This window comes from Lampris incognitus, chromosome 5 (genome assembly GCF_029633865.1).
Source record: "Lampris incognitus isolate fLamInc1 chromosome 5, fLamInc1.hap2, whole genome shotgun sequence".
NCBI classification, from domain to species: Eukaryota; Metazoa; Chordata; class Actinopteri; order Lampriformes; family Lampridae; genus Lampris; species Lampris incognitus.
Genome location: NC_079215.1, coordinates 40615149 through 40633128, shown reverse-complemented (window position 1 = coordinate 40633128; position 17980 = coordinate 40615149). Strand labels below are relative to the sequence as shown.

The 17980-nt window shown below is 43.9% G+C and overlaps 1 protein-coding gene across 1 annotated transcript in view; it reads left to right on the top strand.

Annotated features, from left to right (window-relative positions):
• The window catches only part of LOC130112993 (multidrug and toxin extrusion protein 1-like), a 38365-nt gene extending 29228 nt beyond the window's left edge, over positions 1–9137 (top strand). The window contains exons 4-18 of the mRNA XM_056280514.1: positions 611–712; positions 921–989; positions 1221–1369; positions 2366–2408; positions 2527–2571; positions 2680–2777; positions 2923–3020; positions 3536–3717; positions 5076–5184; positions 7773–7848; positions 8051–8120; positions 8222–8354; positions 8468–8562; positions 8689–8752; positions 8899–9137. Coding sequence (XP_056136489.1) covers positions 611–712; positions 921–989; positions 1221–1369; positions 2366–2408; positions 2527–2571; positions 2680–2777; positions 2923–3020; positions 3536–3717; positions 5076–5184; positions 7773–7848; positions 8051–8120; positions 8222–8354; positions 8468–8562; positions 8689–8752; positions 8899–9137 — 1572 coding nt within the window. The remainder of the gene's footprint in view (positions 1–610; positions 713–920; positions 990–1220; positions 1370–2365; positions 2409–2526; positions 2572–2679; positions 2778–2922; positions 3021–3535; positions 3718–5075; positions 5185–7772; positions 7849–8050; positions 8121–8221; positions 8355–8467; positions 8563–8688; positions 8753–8898) is intronic.
• Positions 9138–17980: the final 8843 nt, after the last annotated feature.

Sequence of the window (17980 nt, the reverse complement as noted above, 5' to 3'; positions counted from 1 at the left end):
ACTCATTTATATCTCAAATTTAACTCCTGCAAAGACCACCAGCATCTCATGCCTCAGAGCCACAGGCAGAAAAGGAGCCTCAACACTTACATTTTTATTTCTTATTATTTATTTTTAATGAATAATTATGAATAAAAATAGGATAATTTTTATTCTATTGTAGTAAATTTTTGTGCTCAAACACAAACATTTACTACAATCCTGATTCTCTTCAATAGCTGTATTTGCAACATTTTGTAATATTGTTAGTTTTGCTTATCTGATGAGATAGTCCATGGTGGGCCCAAGTGCCATCCATAGCCTTGAGCATGGACAGCTTGGTGCAACCACTGTTGGGCCAGGGTTAACCACTGTAACGAGAAGATGGTAACCTAAAGCACCAACACATTTTAATTTGATCTTTTGAAGAGCCATCAAGATTTTAAAGCCTTATTAGAGTGTCCCAAAGAGCCACTTGATACATCTAAGGCCTGTACTCAAGGTTGATGACGTGACCAGTGATTTCAGTAATAATTTATTTTTCCTGACTGTTAAGATCTTGTCTATATCTCAAGGCTTGAAATTATACATATACATTTGCAAGATGATTGTTTTCATTTGTGTATTTCAGATCATTTCGCAGTTGATGGTGTTTCTTATCAGTTTTATCAGCACAGTGTTCTGTGGTCACCTGGGGAAAACAGAGCTTGCTGGGGTGGCATTAGCGATAGCGGTAAGAAAGCCTGCTATCGTCCTCTTATAGGTATTACTGTCAGTACCTCACCCTCGAGCATCATGGCCTTTCATTTCCTTTCATGCTCTGCTATTGCCTTCATCTTTAAATATATCTTGTCATAAGATATTCTCTTCATTTATGTATTTAACTCTGTTTTCTTTGTCTACACAGATATCAGTTTAATTATGTTTTTGTTCCAAAGTAGGTGATCAATGTCACTGGTATTTCCATTGGCACTGGCATGGCCTCAGCCTGTGATACTCTCATATCTCAGGTAGTATCCCTCTTAACAAAGGCGAGCCTTTCATTTTATTTATCTGATAATAACCCTAGCCACTGCTGCCTCGTTACCAGATCTTCCCAGTGTCCACATGAAAACAGTTCAACAGTGCTCCTTTGGATTAAGTTTGTTTTACTTGCTGTGGTCATACCCTTTGTAAAAGTTTTTTTCCAACTTCTCTTGGCTGTGTAGCTCTCTGACCTATCGTCTACCTGTTTCATGCAGACTTACGGGAGTGGTAACCTTAAGCGTGTGGGAGTGATTCTTCAGAGAGGGATTCTGATTTTGCTGCTGGCCTGTTTCCCCTGCTGGGCTCTCCTCATCAACACTGAGCCCATCCTCCTGGCTGTCAGACAGAGCCCCGAGGTCGCCAGGTCAGCCCTCATGTACTTCTAACAGCTGTGTGTATCTACATGTTTGCTGTTGGCGATGAACTGGCCAGCTCTTTCCTGAGCAAGCGAGCAGGAAATGGTTCAGTGCCTTGCTGAAGGATGTGTTCGACATTTAGGATATAGTTGTCTGAGGATGAATGTCAGCCTATGATGCAGCTTAAATTGTGACATAACCATTATCAACCAGTCCCAATGAGTGTTACACCCAGCAACCACAATATGCTACTTCCATTATGTTAAGAATCCGAATTTTAGAGGGCCTCCGGGTAGCGTGGCAGTCTATTCCATTGCCTACCAACATGGGGTTCGCCAGTTCGAATCACCGTGTTACCTCCGGCTTGGTACAGACACAATTGGCCGTGTCTGTGGGTGGGAAGCCAGATGTGGGTATATGTACTGGTTGCTGCGCTAGTACCTCCTCTGGTCAGTTGGGATGCCTGTTCGGGGGAGAGGGGGAACTGGGGGGGGGTATAACGTGATCCTTCCACGCACTACGTCCCCCTGGTGAAACTCCTCACTGTCAGGTGAAAAGAAGTGGCTGGCGACTCCACATGTATTGAGGGATGTGGTAATCTGCAGCCCTCCCCGGATCGGCAGCAGGGGTGGAGCAGCGACCGGGACAGCTTGGAAGAGTGGGGTAATTGGCCGGATACAATTGGGGAGAAAAAGGGGGAAAATGAAGGGAAAAAATATTTTAAAAATCAGAATTTTAATTATTTTAACTCGGAAAAATGACTATAGGTGTATTTACCTTGTTGACATACTGACAACTCTCAAGTTTTCAATCTACATACAGACACACCAGGTGCAAGGACAACACATGCTTAATGTTTCTTCTCACTTGCCAAAATGAAGCTAAATATTGTGGAGGAAAAGACAAATGTTATATATAAATATGTCATCTAGCTCCATGTAATTTATTGACATTTTACTTTTCCCTGCTCATGGTTAACTTTTCTTTGTCTGTTTGCTGCAAAGCCTCTCCCAGCTGTATGTGAAGATCTTTATGCCTGCTCTCCCGGTGAGTTCTGTCTGCTCTCTGCTCCCTCATGTTGTGTTTTATCCTACACATCTGTTATTGGTTTGTATTTTGGCATTTAATTTAACTCCATTTTTTTTTCTTCTGTCTGTTACTTTAGGCTGCTTTCATGTACCAGCTGCAGGGGAGATATCTTCAGAATCAGGTGCAGTCCATCACTACTAATTCACTGATATGATACAGTAGAAACTAAACATTGCTAAAACATGTTCTAAAAATCACTGATAGCACAAAGTTGCTCTTTGACTTACAGGGTATTATATGGCCCCAAGTGATAACTGGAGCGATGGGGAATGTTGTTAATGCACTTATTAACTACATATTCCTATACCCACTTGATCTGGGTGTCGCGTGAGTATTGCTGTGATAGCATCTCAGAGATACATAGTAATTGTCATGTGCACGCTTAAGGCGCTACCTTTGTTACACACATCATTGAGTAAATCTGCGCTCTTTTCTACTGTAAAGCTAACTTGTGTTTCCTGGTTTCCTTAAGTGGATCTGCAGCAGCTAACGCCCTCTCTCAGTACTCTCTGTGTGTGTTCTTGTACGTTTACATCTGCTGGAAGGGGCTGCACAAGGCCACATGGGGAGGTCAGTTCTGTTGTCCCTCTGAAGAGATTGTGTCTATTTGTGGGATCAGTAGACCATAATATAGCAATTACAGCCAACGAGAGTGTTCTTAACTCCCATTTTGGACATGACATTGATGTAGTTAGCATGACGCATGGCCAGTTCACACAACAGTTTGTATGCTTATTTAATGACTGGAGATTTTTCTGTAATTCATTATTTATTCATAAAACCAAGAGAGAACATAAAAAAGATTACTGTTATTATTGACTATTTGATTGCAAATAATGTGCCTTACAAAAATCAGTAGCAGGGTTGGTACACCTAGTGTTACACACAGTTCAGATTGTCCATTGCCAGCATTCCAGTGTATAATTAACATTGCAGCACTGCTATGTAGAGGTGAGTTAACAGTGCAGACACAGTGCTTTAGAGTAAGTTTTAAAGTCTCATGATTTGTCAGCAAAATCATAGCCTGTCGTAGTGGAAAAAGTTGCTTTCACTATTTCCATGACCTATGACCCTCTGACCCCCAGGTTGGTCACTTGACTGTCTACAGGAGTGGGGTCCCTTCATCCAGCTGGCCATTCCCAGCATGCTCATGCTTTGTCTGGAGTGGTGGATGTTTGAAGTTGGAGGATTCCTGGCCGGTGTAATAAGTGAAGTTGAACTGGGAGCTCAGTCAATCGTTTACGAGTTAGCCACTACTGCTTACATGGTAACACCACTGAAGTTTTAGCATTATTTATTTATTCTTTCCTCAATAATCACAGCTGCTCTTTTACTTTTGTCAGTCCTGGTGCTCTACTTCATGTTGGTGATCAAAATAATGACAGAGGGCAGGCAGATACATTCTGCTCTTTCTGGAGCATGCTCTGCCACAGTTACAGAAGTGCTTAAACACAGGCAGAAGATTTCCATCTTTTTGAATGCAGGCCTCTGCAGCAGTTAGATTCCAGGATTCCAGGAGATGAGGGTTCTCCCAGCCCTCAGTATCAGTTATGGCTGAAACTAAACATTTTCTTTCTTTTTACCTCCGTTTTTCTCCCCAATTGTATCCGGCTAATTACCGGTCACTGCTCCACCCCTTTTGCCAATCCAGGGAGGGCTGCAGACTACCACATGCCTCCTCCGATACATGTGGAGTCACCAGCCGCTACTTTTCACCTGACAGTGAGGAGTTTCACCAGGGGGACGTAGCGCTGGGAGGATCGCGTTATTCCCCCCAGTTCCCCCTCCCCCCGAATAGGTGCCCCAACTGACCAGAGAAGGTGCTGGTGCAGCGACCAGGACACATACCACATCTGGCTTCCCACCCGCAGACACGGCCAATTGTGTCTGTAGGGATGCCCAACCAAGCCGGAGGTAACATGAGGATTCGAACCGGCGATCCCTGTGTTGGTAGGCAATGGAATAGACCGCTACACTACCCGCACGCCATTCTATTTTCATCATTGATTCATCTATTGATGATGGTTTGGATGAATCGATTAATTGTTTAGTCTTTAAAATGTCAAAAATAATGACAAATGCCCATCACCACTTCCAAGAGAACAAATAAATGTCTTAAAACTGTTTCCCTGTTCGAGCCAGCAGCTACAAAAAAAACCTTAAATATTTATTTAATAACAATATGAATTGGAGAAAGGCAAGCAAATATCGGTGTTTGTGAAGCTGATATTAGCAAATGTTTGGTATTCTTACTCGATAAATGACCAAAACGAAGAATCAATCACCAAAATTGTAATTGGTTTATATTTGACTATTTGACTGATCAACTAGTCGTTTTAGCATCATATCAATCAGTCATCACAGAAAGTTCACCGTATTTATACACCAAAATATCCAGGCTAAAGAATGGCAGACATTGTCGCGTTCTATATATCCCTTCTTTCAACCTGGATGATATCAACAATTTTTTGAACAAAGTTTGCAGCTAACTTTCAAGTTTACAAAGTAAACTTTGAATTAATCAGAGGCGCCAGATTTGGTGGTAAATCATTCACAAATTCCTGGAGGTATCATTACAAGGATTGTGTATATTGTGTGTTTGTATTTGTCTATATTATTCCACAGTTCCCACTAGGATTCTCTGTTGCTGCCAGTGTACGGGTCGGAAACGCTCTCGGTGCTGGGGACACAGAGAAGGCCAAACTGTCCGGCAAAGTTGCTATCATCTGTACATGTATGACTCAATGCATGCTAAAAGAAAAAAAAAGTTTCCTGCTTAATTTAAACACTAGGTTTCACTCCTGACAATATTCTATGTCTTTACCCTTAATTCTGTCATTTTGTCAATGCAAAGCATTAATTTAAAAGAGGATGATCATATCACTAGGAGTCATCTCAAAATTGAAATAAAAGACTTAATCGATGTAATGAAACATCACAAAAATTTAAGAAGATCTTTGTAGTTTTGGCTAGGAATGTTCGTAAGGCAGAGAGGTGACATTCCACATCCCGAGAACCAGTCTGTGATGCCAGAAGTCGACATGCCTCGGTGACTGCCTTTGCCTGCTGCCCAGCCTGCATTGCACCCTACCCCAATGCTCATGCCTGCGGGTGGTAGGTCCATGGGGTGGTGGCTTCATGTTGTTTTTTTTGGGCTGGGCCTGACCAGGCCTGATGGGCCACGGCCTGGCCACCAAATGCTCGCCGGTGAGCTCCCTTCCCAGGTCTAGCTCCAGGAGGGGGTCCCGGTTTCCCTTTTCCATGGAAGATGCTATGGCTCTGCTGTTGTAAATTCATCAGGTTTCTTGAGAATCGTTCTTAGTCTGGCCCCTCCCCTGGGACCAATTTGCCTTGAGAGACCTTACCAGGAGCTATTGCCCCCGACAACACAGCTCCCAGGATCACCGGGACACCCAAACCCCTCCACCACATTAAGGTGACGATTCTCAGATGGAAGTGCTCTAATTATCAGGGCATCACACTGCTCAGCCTCCCTGGGAAAGTCTACTCTAGGGTGCTGGAAAGGAGGCTCCAACCGATTGTCGAACCTCGGATCCAGGAGGAACAATGCAGATTTTGTCCTGGCTGTGGAGCAACAGACCAACTCTTTACCCTTGCAGAAGTGGTGAGGGAGGCATGGGAGTTTGACCAGCCAGTCTACATGTGTTTTCTGGACTTGGAGAAGGCTTACAACCATGTACCCCGGGGCACTCTGTGGGGGGTACTGTGGGAGTATGGGGTACCGGGGCAGTTGCAACAAGCCATCCAGTCCTTGTATAACCAAAGTGAAAGCTGTGTCCGCATTCTCAGCACAAAGTCAAACACATTTTCGGTGGTCGTTGAACTCCGCCAAGGTTGTTCCTTGTCTCTGATTCTGTTTGTGATATTCATGGACAGGATCTCAAGGTGCCAAGGTGAGGAGTGTGTCCGTTTTGGGAACCTCAGAATTGCATCACTGCTCTTCGCAGATGATATGTTTTTTTTGGCTTGATCAGAACGTGACCTCCAGCACGCACTGGGGTGGTTTGCAGCTGAGTGCGAAATGGCCAGGATGAGAGTCAGCACCTTCAAGTCTGAGGCCATGGTTCTCTACCGGAAAATGGTGGATTGCTCCCTCTGGGGTGGGGATGAGTTGTTGCCTCAGTGAAGGAGTTCAAGTATCTCGGGGTCTTGTTCACGAGTGAGGGTAGGATGGAGCGGGAGATTGACAGGTGGACTGGTGCAGCATCAGCAGTAATGCTGGCGTTTTCCCAGACCACTGTGTTGAAAAGGGAGCTGAACCGGAAGACAAAGCTCTCAATTTACTAGTCAGTCTTCGTTCCAACCCTCACCTATGGTCATGAGCTTTGGGTAGTGACCGAAAGGATGAGATGGTGGATACAAGTGGCTGAAATGAGTTTCCTCCGTATGGTGTCTGGGCTCAGCCTTATAGATAGGGTGAGGAGCTCAGACATCCAGAAGGAGCTCGGAGTAGAGCCACTGATCCTTTGTGTTGAAAGGAGCCAGTTGAGGTGGTTTGGGCATCTGATTAAGATGTCTGTGAATGTTCTCATTCATCCAGGTCATGGTTATCCAAAGGAGTTGAATCAAGTGCAACTGGACTTGGTATATATCCGTGAAGACGTTTCGCCTCTCATCTAAGAGACTTCCTCGGTTCGTGCCTTTCTGACTAGATGAAGCTAGTCTGACTGGCTGGTGATGAGACTCAGAATTTATCCTCTTGGAGTCGTTGTCAGAGCTATAGATGTCCATGGCTCTTTGTGTCCCGATGTTTACCAACGCCCGTCGCTAAGATGAGAGGCGAAACGTCTTCACGGATATATACCAAGTCCAGTTGCACTTGATTCAACTCCTTTGGAGGTTTTCTGAGCATGTCCAACTGGGAGGAGACCCTGGGGTAGACCCAGAACTTGCTGGAGGGACTACATGTCCAATGTGGTCTGGGAAGGCCTTGGGATCCCTCAGGAGGAACTGGAGGGTGTTGCTGGGGAGAGGGACATCTGGAGTGTCTTACTTAGCTTGCTGCCACTGCGACCTGACCCCGGAGAAGTGGCTGATGATGAGATGAGATGAGATGAGATGTTCGTAAGCACACAAATTTCAGCTACAAGGCCAATGATCTCCTATTATGATGTATAAAACAAACCTTTTACAGAGCAATAAAGCGGTTTTCGCCACTGCAGCAAAATCCGTCTGAAGCGTTTAAATGTTGTGTGTTTGCTTTTTAAAAGAGAATGTGAATATGCATAGTGTTCTTGATCAAATTTTCATACACTGTTCAAATTCACTAACCACGAGTCATCATTCTCATTCCCAATGCAGTCATAGTCTCATGCTTCGTTGGGGCTAGTGTTGGAATACCTAAAGATGTTATTGGATACATTTTCACCTCTGAGCAGTTAAGTGCAAACCTGGATATTTTGGCAAAGTTATAAAAAGCGTGCTTTTGTATTACTGTTAACTTTGTAATTGCCATTTACCAACCTATTGTTCTTGTGAGCCAGACTATTGTGCTTCGATTATACATCATGCAAATTCAAATAGTTGTCCATTAAATGTGTCTAACAGCTAACAATAATCTCAATTTGTATGCCTTTTAGAGAGATCATTCAGCGAGTTGCTGACGTCATGATCATGTACAGCTTCTTCCATCTCCTTGATGCCACTGCGGTGAGAGACAGGGCCTTACCAAGTTACGTTATTCCTGGGCTAAACCTGCTAGCAGCATACAGAGGGTTTGACTAAATCATGTCTGTGTTTGGCCTCCACAGGGTGTGACAGGGGGCATTGTAAGGGGAGCAGGGAAGCAGATGATAGGTGCTTTATGCAACTTGGTGGGATACTACTTCATTGGCTTCCCCATCGGTGTGTCCTTGATGTTTGCAGCCAAAATGGGCATCGTAGGTGAGGAAACATCAGGTGTCGAAAGATGTCTTGTAATGCTGTAATTTTTGTGTGGTACTTGACGAAAAAATCCTCTTCCATTCACATCAACATTTTGTCTTTCTCCCTTGTAGGACTGTGGTCAGGACTTATGATTTGTGTTGCTTTACAATCCACATTCTTTATAGTTTTTGTGTGGAAACTAAACTGGAAGAAAGCCACTGAGGAGGTACATACATACACCTGGGATAACTAGGACCAAGAGTCAAAATATTGCATGGTAATATTTCACAATCTGAAATGTATTTCCAATTTACATATATCACAAACAGCTGTGCTCTGTTACTGTGATCAGGCGCTGGTGAGAGCAGGAGTTGGCATCAGAGAGGAAAAAGAGATGACTGGGATGGAAAATAAGGGTAAAAAATAGGAGCAACCTCTCATGTTCTTTTCTTACCATGAAACACTCTTCCTGCTTTCTGTTGCACATCCACAATTTGTTGTTTAGATGTCCTGTAAAAATACAAAAACAAACCCATAACTCTACTTCTGTCCTCCCCCGAAGAACCATCCCTTGACTTGGATCAGAACCAGGCCCAAGACAGGACCCCGCCATCCGGTTGTGTGAGCTCTGAGGAAGGGAGCTCAGGCCTCGAGGTGCTTGGTTCAGGACAGAGAGAATCGGCCAAGGTGCTTTCGGTCAGACAGCTGGTTTTACGTCGTGGCCTGGCAGTGCTCATTATGGTCCTCATCCTCGTTGCTGGAATCTTCATCAGCTGGCTGCTCATTAGACTGCTCCAGTAACTGTCAAGTCACCTTCCCACGCTTAACCCTCGCAGTTAGACGGACGATTGCATCAGTTTTAAAAGTGTCGTTTAATGTGGGTTCATGATGCCGGCTGTCCAACACCCATGTCTCTAGCCTCTACACAACCTGTGCACAATGCCCTGCTTGCCTCAGTATTCTAACCCTCTAACATGTCTATGTCTGAAGCATAAAAATTAATGCTACGAATCACCCTCTGCGTGGAAGATTTATCGTGACGTATCACAGGTACATATATATATATACAACACAATTTACAAGTCAGAGCCACACAGAAGTCATATCTTGAAAACCAAATGAGTTAGAGCAGTGGTTCTCAATTAGGTCCTCACTTATCAGCAGTACCACTGGTGTTCTAGTCACCGAGGTAGTTAATTCCATTCACCTGTTCCAGTTATCCCAGCCTTCAATCAGGGAGAATTTAGACCTGGAGCAACACGTGAATATAATGAACTACCTGGCAAATAGAAAACCAGCAGTACTAGTTGTCCCTGAGGATCAGATTGAGAACGACTGAATTGGAGAGGGAAACATTTTGAGATGCTTTGGTTGTGTAAATTAAGTGTCTAGCAACTCCAAGTATATGGTTGAGGATACCGTCTTCCGTTTCCATAAAATCGGTGAATATTGATAAAATGCCACCACCCCACACCCCCGTGCCCAGTCTTAACATCATGAGTATTTGGAAGATTTTATTAAGTAAGCTTGTTTTGATTAGCAAAAGCCTTTTATTTCAAACTAGCAACATGTAACTGTAGATTTCTTATTTTACATTTCTGTTCCATGATATTACAAATTCTTTGGATCTCAGTCTGCCCCTGAAAAATGCTGTTGCACATTATATTGTGGGACTGAAAGACCTCTTAATTAGCTGTAGGCCCAAGTCATTCCCTTCTGGTTTCCTCCAACTCTTTTTCTTTTGCTATCTTTCCACATTTAATTTGACATCCTGGAACCTCAAAAAACCAGATGAGTGGTTGAGTGAGCTAACTTTGGTGCTCACTTAGAAGTGACAACACAGCCATGACAGCTCAGCCTGCTCTGGAGCCACTTTTGTTCAGGTTAGAGACTCAAAGGATGTAAAAAACAAAACCACTGTATCAATAAATTCTGTAAAGAAATCACATCACTAATCTGAGAGGCTCTTGTAAAGTTTGATTGCACTTATGTGAACAAACATGAATGTTAGTCAGGATTTAAAATGAACAATTTCATGACTGTAGCTATATATAGATTTTATAAATAAATGTTACAGTTTATTGTAATTTTTTGCCCCATAAACATGTTCGTGTTCTCAATACCTTTTGTTTAACTCTATTTTATGTTTAAACATTTGTTTTATCCTCAAAGCCGACCCTTGATGTAATCCCACCTCCACCTTGAACCCATCCGTCATTTCCACCGCACACCTCATCACTGTTACACTTCCCTCATACAGATCCTGTACCACTCCTACATACTTCTCTGCAACTCCCGACTTCCTCGTACAATGCCACACCTCCTCTCTCGGCACCCTGTCATATACTTTCTCTAAATCCACAAAGATATAATGTAATGCCTTCTGACCTACTCTATACTTCTCTAAACATCACATCTGTGGTGCTCTTTCGTGGCATGAAACCAAACTGCTGCTCACTAATCGTCACCTCTCCTCTTAACCTAGCTTCTTTTACTCTTTCCCATATCTTCATGCTGTGGCTGATCAACTTTATACCGCTGTGGTTACTACAGCTCTGCACATCACCCTTATTCTTGGAAATTGGTACCAGTATGCTCTCACTATCTAACATTGTGTTAAACAATCTAGTCAAAAACTCCACTCCCATCTCTCCTAAACACCTCCATGCCTCCACAGGTACGTCATCAGGACCAACTTCTTTTCCATTCTTCATCCTCTTCAGAGCTGCCCTCACTTTCTCCTTGCTAATCCACCACACTTCCCGATTCACTATCCCCACATCATCCAACCTTCTCTCTCTCTCTCTCTCTCTCTCTCTCTCTCTCTCTCTCTCTCTCTCTCTCTCTCTCATTTTCTTCATTCATCAACCCCTCAAAGTACTCCTTCCATCTTCTCAACACACTCTCCTCACTTGTCAGCCCATTTCCATCTCTTTCCTTTTATTTTTTTTAATTGACCCCCCCCCCTTTTTCTCCCAAATTGTATTTGGCCAGTTACCCCACTCTTCCGAGCCGTCCTGGTAGCTGCTCCACCCCCTCTGCCAATCTGGGGAGGGCTGCAAACTCCCACATGCCTCCTCCAATACATGTGGAGTCACCAGCTGATTCTTTTCACCTGACAGTGAGGAGTTTCGCCAGGAGGATGTAGCGCGTGGGAGGATCATGCTATTGCTCCCAGTTCGACCCCCCCGAACAGGCGCCCTGACCAACCAGAGGAGGCGCTATTGCAGTGACCAGGACACATACCCACATCCAGCTTCCCACCCGCAGACACGGCCAACTGTGTCTGTAGTGCCGCCCAACCAAGCCGGAGGTAACACGGGGATTTGAACTGGTGATCCCCATGTTAGTAGGCAACGGAATAGACCACTACACTACCCGGACACCCTTCCATCTCTTTCCTTGATCACCCTTACCTGCTGCACATCCTTCCCAGCTTGGTCCTTCTGTCTAGCAAATCGGTACAAGTCGTTTTCTCCCTCCTTAGTGTCCAGCATTTCATTCAACTCACCATACACTTTTTTCATTGCCTTTACCACCTTTCTCTTCACTTTATGCCACTTCCTTTCATACTCCTGTCTACCTTCTTCATCTCTCTGACCATCCCACTTCTTCTTTGCCAACGTCTTCCTCTGTATACTTTCATGTACTTCCTCATTCCACCACCAAGTCTCCTTGTCTTCCTTCCTCTGTCCAGATGACACACCAAATACCTTCCTAGCTGTCTCCCTCACTATATCTGCAGTGGTTGCCCAGCCATCCAGCAACTCTTCACTACCACACAGCGCCTGTTTTAACTCCTCCCTGAATGCCACACAACAGTCTTCCTTCTTCAGCCTCCACCATTTGATCCTTGGCTCTGCCTCCACTCTCTTCCTGTTCTTGGTCTCCAAAGTCGTCCTACAGACCACCATCTGATGCTCCCTAGCTAAATTCTCCCGTCACCACCTTGCAGTCTCCAATCCCTTTCATATCACACCTCCTGCATAAGATATAGTCCACCTGTGTGCACTTTCCTCCACTCTGATATGTCACTCTGTGTTCCTCCCTCTTCTTGAAATATTGCATTCTACCACACAACAAATACCCCCCCCCCCCGAGAGATGCACGGAACGCGATTGCAATCATCAAACACAATGTATAAAACAATATACTTTTTTTTTTTTTTTACAATATACAAATAGTTGACTCGGTTAACACCTCTAATGTGCAGTAACGTGCAGTACTCTGGTACTGAGGTTCATTATTTACCGTACATAATGACTCATTTCATAATCATTTTGTGTTATAAGATGTCACATGTGCCCTGTGATGGCCTGGCGAACCTCTCCAGGGTGTCTCCCCGCCTGCTGCCCAATGACTGCTGGGATAGGCTCCAGCATCTCAGCAACCCTGAGAGCAGGATAAGTGGTTTAGATAATAGATGGATTATTATCATTATTATTATTATTATTATTGATCAAATCAATGAGATTCAGATGAAAACTAAAGGATCTGGGCTAGGATATGTGTGGATTGAATGGGCTCAGGCTGAAGTTTGTGTGAGTGTATTCTTGCAAGTAATATACAACAAATCAAAATCTCTCTCTTCCTCTCTCTCACCCCCCCCTCACACACACACAAATGTCAAAATATACATAAAAATTAAAGAAAAAGATTGTGATATTAGCCCGCTTTATTGTCAGTAATGAAGTTTGAAGGGGTCTGTTTTGGACACGAATCCACATGAGATTCTTATAAGTAAATTGAACCAGGACACAACAGTATCAAGTCCTGAACAAATCTTCTCATTTCTTTCTTCTCTTTTTCTACACTGCGATAACCCAGTCTGTCCTCTGCACATCCATCACTGTCTGGTTTGGCTCAGCCATCAAACAGGACAGGGACAGAGTACAACGGGCAGTTAGGTCTGCAGAGAAAATCATTGGTGCCAATCTGCCCTCCATTCAGGACTTATACACCTCCAGACTCAGGAAGCGGGCAGGCAACATCACTGCAGACCCTTCACACCCTGGTCACAGTCTGTTCCAACTCCTCCCCTCTGGTAGGCGCTACAGCACATTGTACCCCAAAACAACCAGCTATAAAAACAGTTTCTTTCTGCAGGCTGTCATTCAAATGAACACTTAACACTGTCAACAAATCCAACCATTTTGTATACTGTGCGTTGTACATATACTGGTACATTATGTCATGTTCATCCACCTCAGGCATGTATGTAAGTAACCTGCTAACATCTATTTCAGCATCTCTGATATATTCTCTGCACCACTGCACTTTATCACCTCTTAATTTGCCTGTATATAGTCAATCTTTGTGCATATATCTGAAGATTGTTGTGTTGTAGTACTGTTATTCTATGTTAAGTACACCGAGAGAGCCACGAACCCGGAGTCAAATTCCATGTATGTGCAAACCTACATGGCCAATAAACATGATTCTGAGTCTGATTCGAATAGGCTTAGTGTCCACTGCTGCACCAGTGTATTTGACATAATGCTTAATTGACTTTAGCTGACAAAGTCACTTGCAACACAACAGTGAAATATGTCTACAAAAGGTCAAAGAAAGACAACTAGGGTCGAAATATCTACTACTACTACTACTACTACTACTACTAGTACTACTACTACTACTACTACTATTTTTGGTTGCTCCCGTTAGGGGTCGCCATAGCGGATCATCTGTTTCTATCTCTTCCTGTCCTCCGCATCTTCCTCTGTCACACCAGCTACCTGCACGTCCTCCCTCACCACATCCATAAACCTCCTCTTTGGCCTTTCTCTTTTCCTCTTCCCTGGCAGCTCCACATTCAGCATCCTTCTCCCAATATAACCAGCATCTCTCCTCCACACATGTCCAAGCCATCTCAATCTTGCCTCTCTTGATTTGTCTCCAAACCATCCTACCCGAGCTGTCCCTCTAATACACTCGTTCCTAAGCCTGTCCTTCTTCGTCACTCCCAATGAAAATCTTAGCATCTTCAAGTCTGCCACCTCCAGCTCCACCTCCTGTCTTTTCATCAGTGCCCGCTGTCTTCAAACCACATAACATAGCTGGTCTCACTACCATCTTGTAAACCTTCCCCTTAACTCTTGCTGGTACCCTTCTGTTGCAAATCACTCCTGACACTCTTCTCCACCCACTCCACCCTGCCTGCACTCTCTCCTTCACCTCTCTTCTGCCCTCCCCGTTACTTTGAAACCAGGGTCGAAATATGAGATGCAGTAACCAAAAACAGGTGTCCAATATTTTCACAACTTAAAATTCCTCTTCTTCCATGTAGTCTTAATGTCCCACTCGCTGACAGATGTTATAGGATTGAATGGGGTGCAGCTATGTTGAGTTAATTGTTTTCTTACTTTGTTTGACATTTTATTACCAGCAGAACTAAGATGAATATGCACAGGGACCAGCTGTGATTTCAATTCAGTAGCGTTCTGCCTGCAGGCTCCTCCTGCACGGAGGACTTTCAGAGTTATACTGACGCCTTGTGGATGGATTCATTTAACCAATGCAGTCAACCCTCTATTATACATGGTTTTCAGCCACTATTTCTATTTTGTCCCGGATAGTTATTTACCTTCACCTGTAGTGGCTGATAATAAAAACTATGAGACAGGTGAATACCTGCAGACTAGAAAACCAATTAACTACAGAGTTTTGGGATCGTCCTCATTTGTAGTGTTGTAACCCTTTTGGGCAGTAGACAGTTAATTACAGACAGCTTTTGATTCTTCATGTGTATTCGTTCTGTGTCTCATTGAGTGGTTCTTGTAAAGCTGTTACTGTTTGTCTACTCTGTCCTCTCGGCACATTTTGCACATCTTTCTATCCTGGAAGAGGAATCCCTCCTTCCGCTTCCGGTGTGGGTAGATGGCGGTGCAAATTCATGTTTGCAGCAGCCTCACTCAGTACCGGTGTGAGAAGATGGCGGTGCAAAGTTAGGTTTTCAGCAGCCTCACCCAGTACCGTCCATGCAGTGTCTTTGTCCACGTCTGCATCCAAGTTTGTGTCTATGGTTGATGGCTGGGAGAGCTGGTGCTGGATCAGCTGGGAGAGCTTGGTCTGCCGCGTCCTGTGGGCCCAGGGACCATGGCCCTGACTGGATCTGCGCCCAAAGAGGAAACACCGAGGGCGGTCTGAAAGGACAGGACGTGGAAGCAGGGCAGGCTAAGTTAACTGCTAGCCCATGCAGACCAGCAGTTCTGATAACACTGAGGGCGGTCTGGCGGCGGCCTTGCCTAGCGTTGACTGTATTTTTGGTGTCGTTGTGTGGAGTGCGGGGAAGTGTGTGTCTGGCTGGGAGAGCTGGCGTTGGATCGGCTGGGGGAGCCTAGTCTGATGCGTCCGGTGGGCTCAGGGACCACGACCTACTATGTCCATGCAGACCGGCTCTTCCAACAGTCATCCTGGCATTCATGCTCTTTTGACATTTAATTTTTTTTTTTGTGGATATGTTGGATATATGTGTTTTATATGTATTTTTCCTGTAGTTTGGATATATGTGTTGTTGTAGTTTGGATGTGTTTTTGTCTTTTGTTGCACTGCTGTGGTCTGGAGCAAACACTATTTCGTTTGACAAATAAATGTTCCTGATTCCTGATTCATCTGATTCTCTTCCTGAAGAAAATTTAATCCTAACTGGTAACACTTTCTATGAAGCTTGCATCTATAATGCCCTATAAGCATCTATAATGCCCTATATGCATCTATAATGCCCATACTTTCCTATAATGTGTATTACAATGACTAACGGCTATGGCTGAAGACTGTGAAATAGCACTGAAGTCTCATTATGCATCGCTACAAAACTTCAGCAAAACAAGTTGGCTATGATGCATTAGGACATTTGACAGATAAACAGGCTAATGATGACATATTTATAATGCACAAATCTGTTTTAAATTGACATAATGTATAATAAAGGTGGTTATGAGGTGTTGTGAGGCCGTATACATGGTTATAATGCCTCTTACAATGACTTATTGCTACACTTATAAGGCGTTATAGATGCTTATAGGGCGTTATAGATGCAAGCTTCATAGAAAGAATTCCCTCATCCAAATGAGGGAGGAAATTAGGAGGTATAAGGAGGGCTTTCTCTAATCCCTAAAGACAGGAAGAGTCTTACATTGCACAGAATATAATAATAATAATAATAATAATAATAAATTAAACTTATATAGTGCTTTTCTAACACTCGAAGTCACTTTACAATAAACGGGGTGAAACAAGACAACAGATAAACATAACATAGACATACAGGGGTGGATGGGAAGGGGGGCTATGAGAGGGAGAAGCGGCAGCCACACGGCGCCTGCAGTACTCTCCGATTTAGACAGATACAAAAGGGGTAGAAAAACAAACCTCAAATCACAGATGAAGTCTAAAGAGGTGAGTCCTGATTAATGACTTGAATGTGGACAGGTCGCAGCAGTGTCTGATGTGCTTGGGGAGGGAGTTCCAAGAGGAGGGGGCAGCAGGTCGAGTGCTCGGTCCTTAGTCTGCCTCAGATTAGGGGTGGATGAGAGGACGCGGGGATGGGGGGGGGGCACGAGAAGGCAATGGAGAAGAGGTGTGTCTTGTTTTATTGTCTATAACTGCATTATAAAGCCCTCTCGGGCTAAAATTATGATTTAGGGCTATTCAAATATATCTGACTGGACTTGACTTTTGATAAAAAGACAGAAAAAACGCCCAATGAGGGAAAGAGAGTGGGGAGAGGGGCTTATCATGAGTGATTATCACAAGAAGTGATGAATTTTAGCTCTTTATATAAGATCTATCAATGATAGATTTTCCAACTATTAATAAAACAAATACCACTGTAATGGTTTCATATAATTCTTATGTATGACATGATGAAAACAGCCGGTCTTTGAAAAAGAACAGATGTCTTTCACAGTGAAGAGACAAATCCGTGGTGTGTGTCCAGCTGTGAGTTTTAGGCCCTCTTGTGGTCTGGGTAGACATCTACAGTGTCCAGCACCCCTGCACAAATTACCTGTCTTGTTGGATCTCTAAATGAAAATAAATGAATACAGCTTCTGCAGGGAACTGTAATGACATACTCAGATGTGCGAGCAGAGGTGTTTATTCAAAGTCCAGGCAGAAGTGTAAAATCATGAAGCAAAAACAAAGTCAGGCAGTGAAAAGGACCGTAACAAGTAGTAGAAAGTAGCAATGGAAAACACAGTGGATGGAACCGTGAGGGAAGGCTAATGGTGAGAATGTCAAGGAGACGTTACCAATACTGCCTGAGGTCTAGTGAAACTGAAGGGACGCTATAGGGAGGGAGAACAAAAAGAGGATGGGAGTTAGATGGGAAAGGTGTGAGTAGTCAGAAGGCAGGGATGTGAATCTTAGGAATGGGAGCACAGTCATGAAATGAACAAACTTGGACATGACATTTCTGCATCATTGAATTTAACAATAATAACATATTGGGAGTGCAGGAATGAGGAGATGGAGAGATCGAGTCGAGTTAATTCCGTTTACTCGCCACACAAAATGACACCGATACAGCACAATCTCTCGTGGCAACAAGCTAACCGCTAGGCTGCTGCAAACATGGCTCACCCTGGAAACCCTAAGCAGTGCCTACGTCAGCACTATGAATGTCTGCCTTAAAGGAGCAGCAG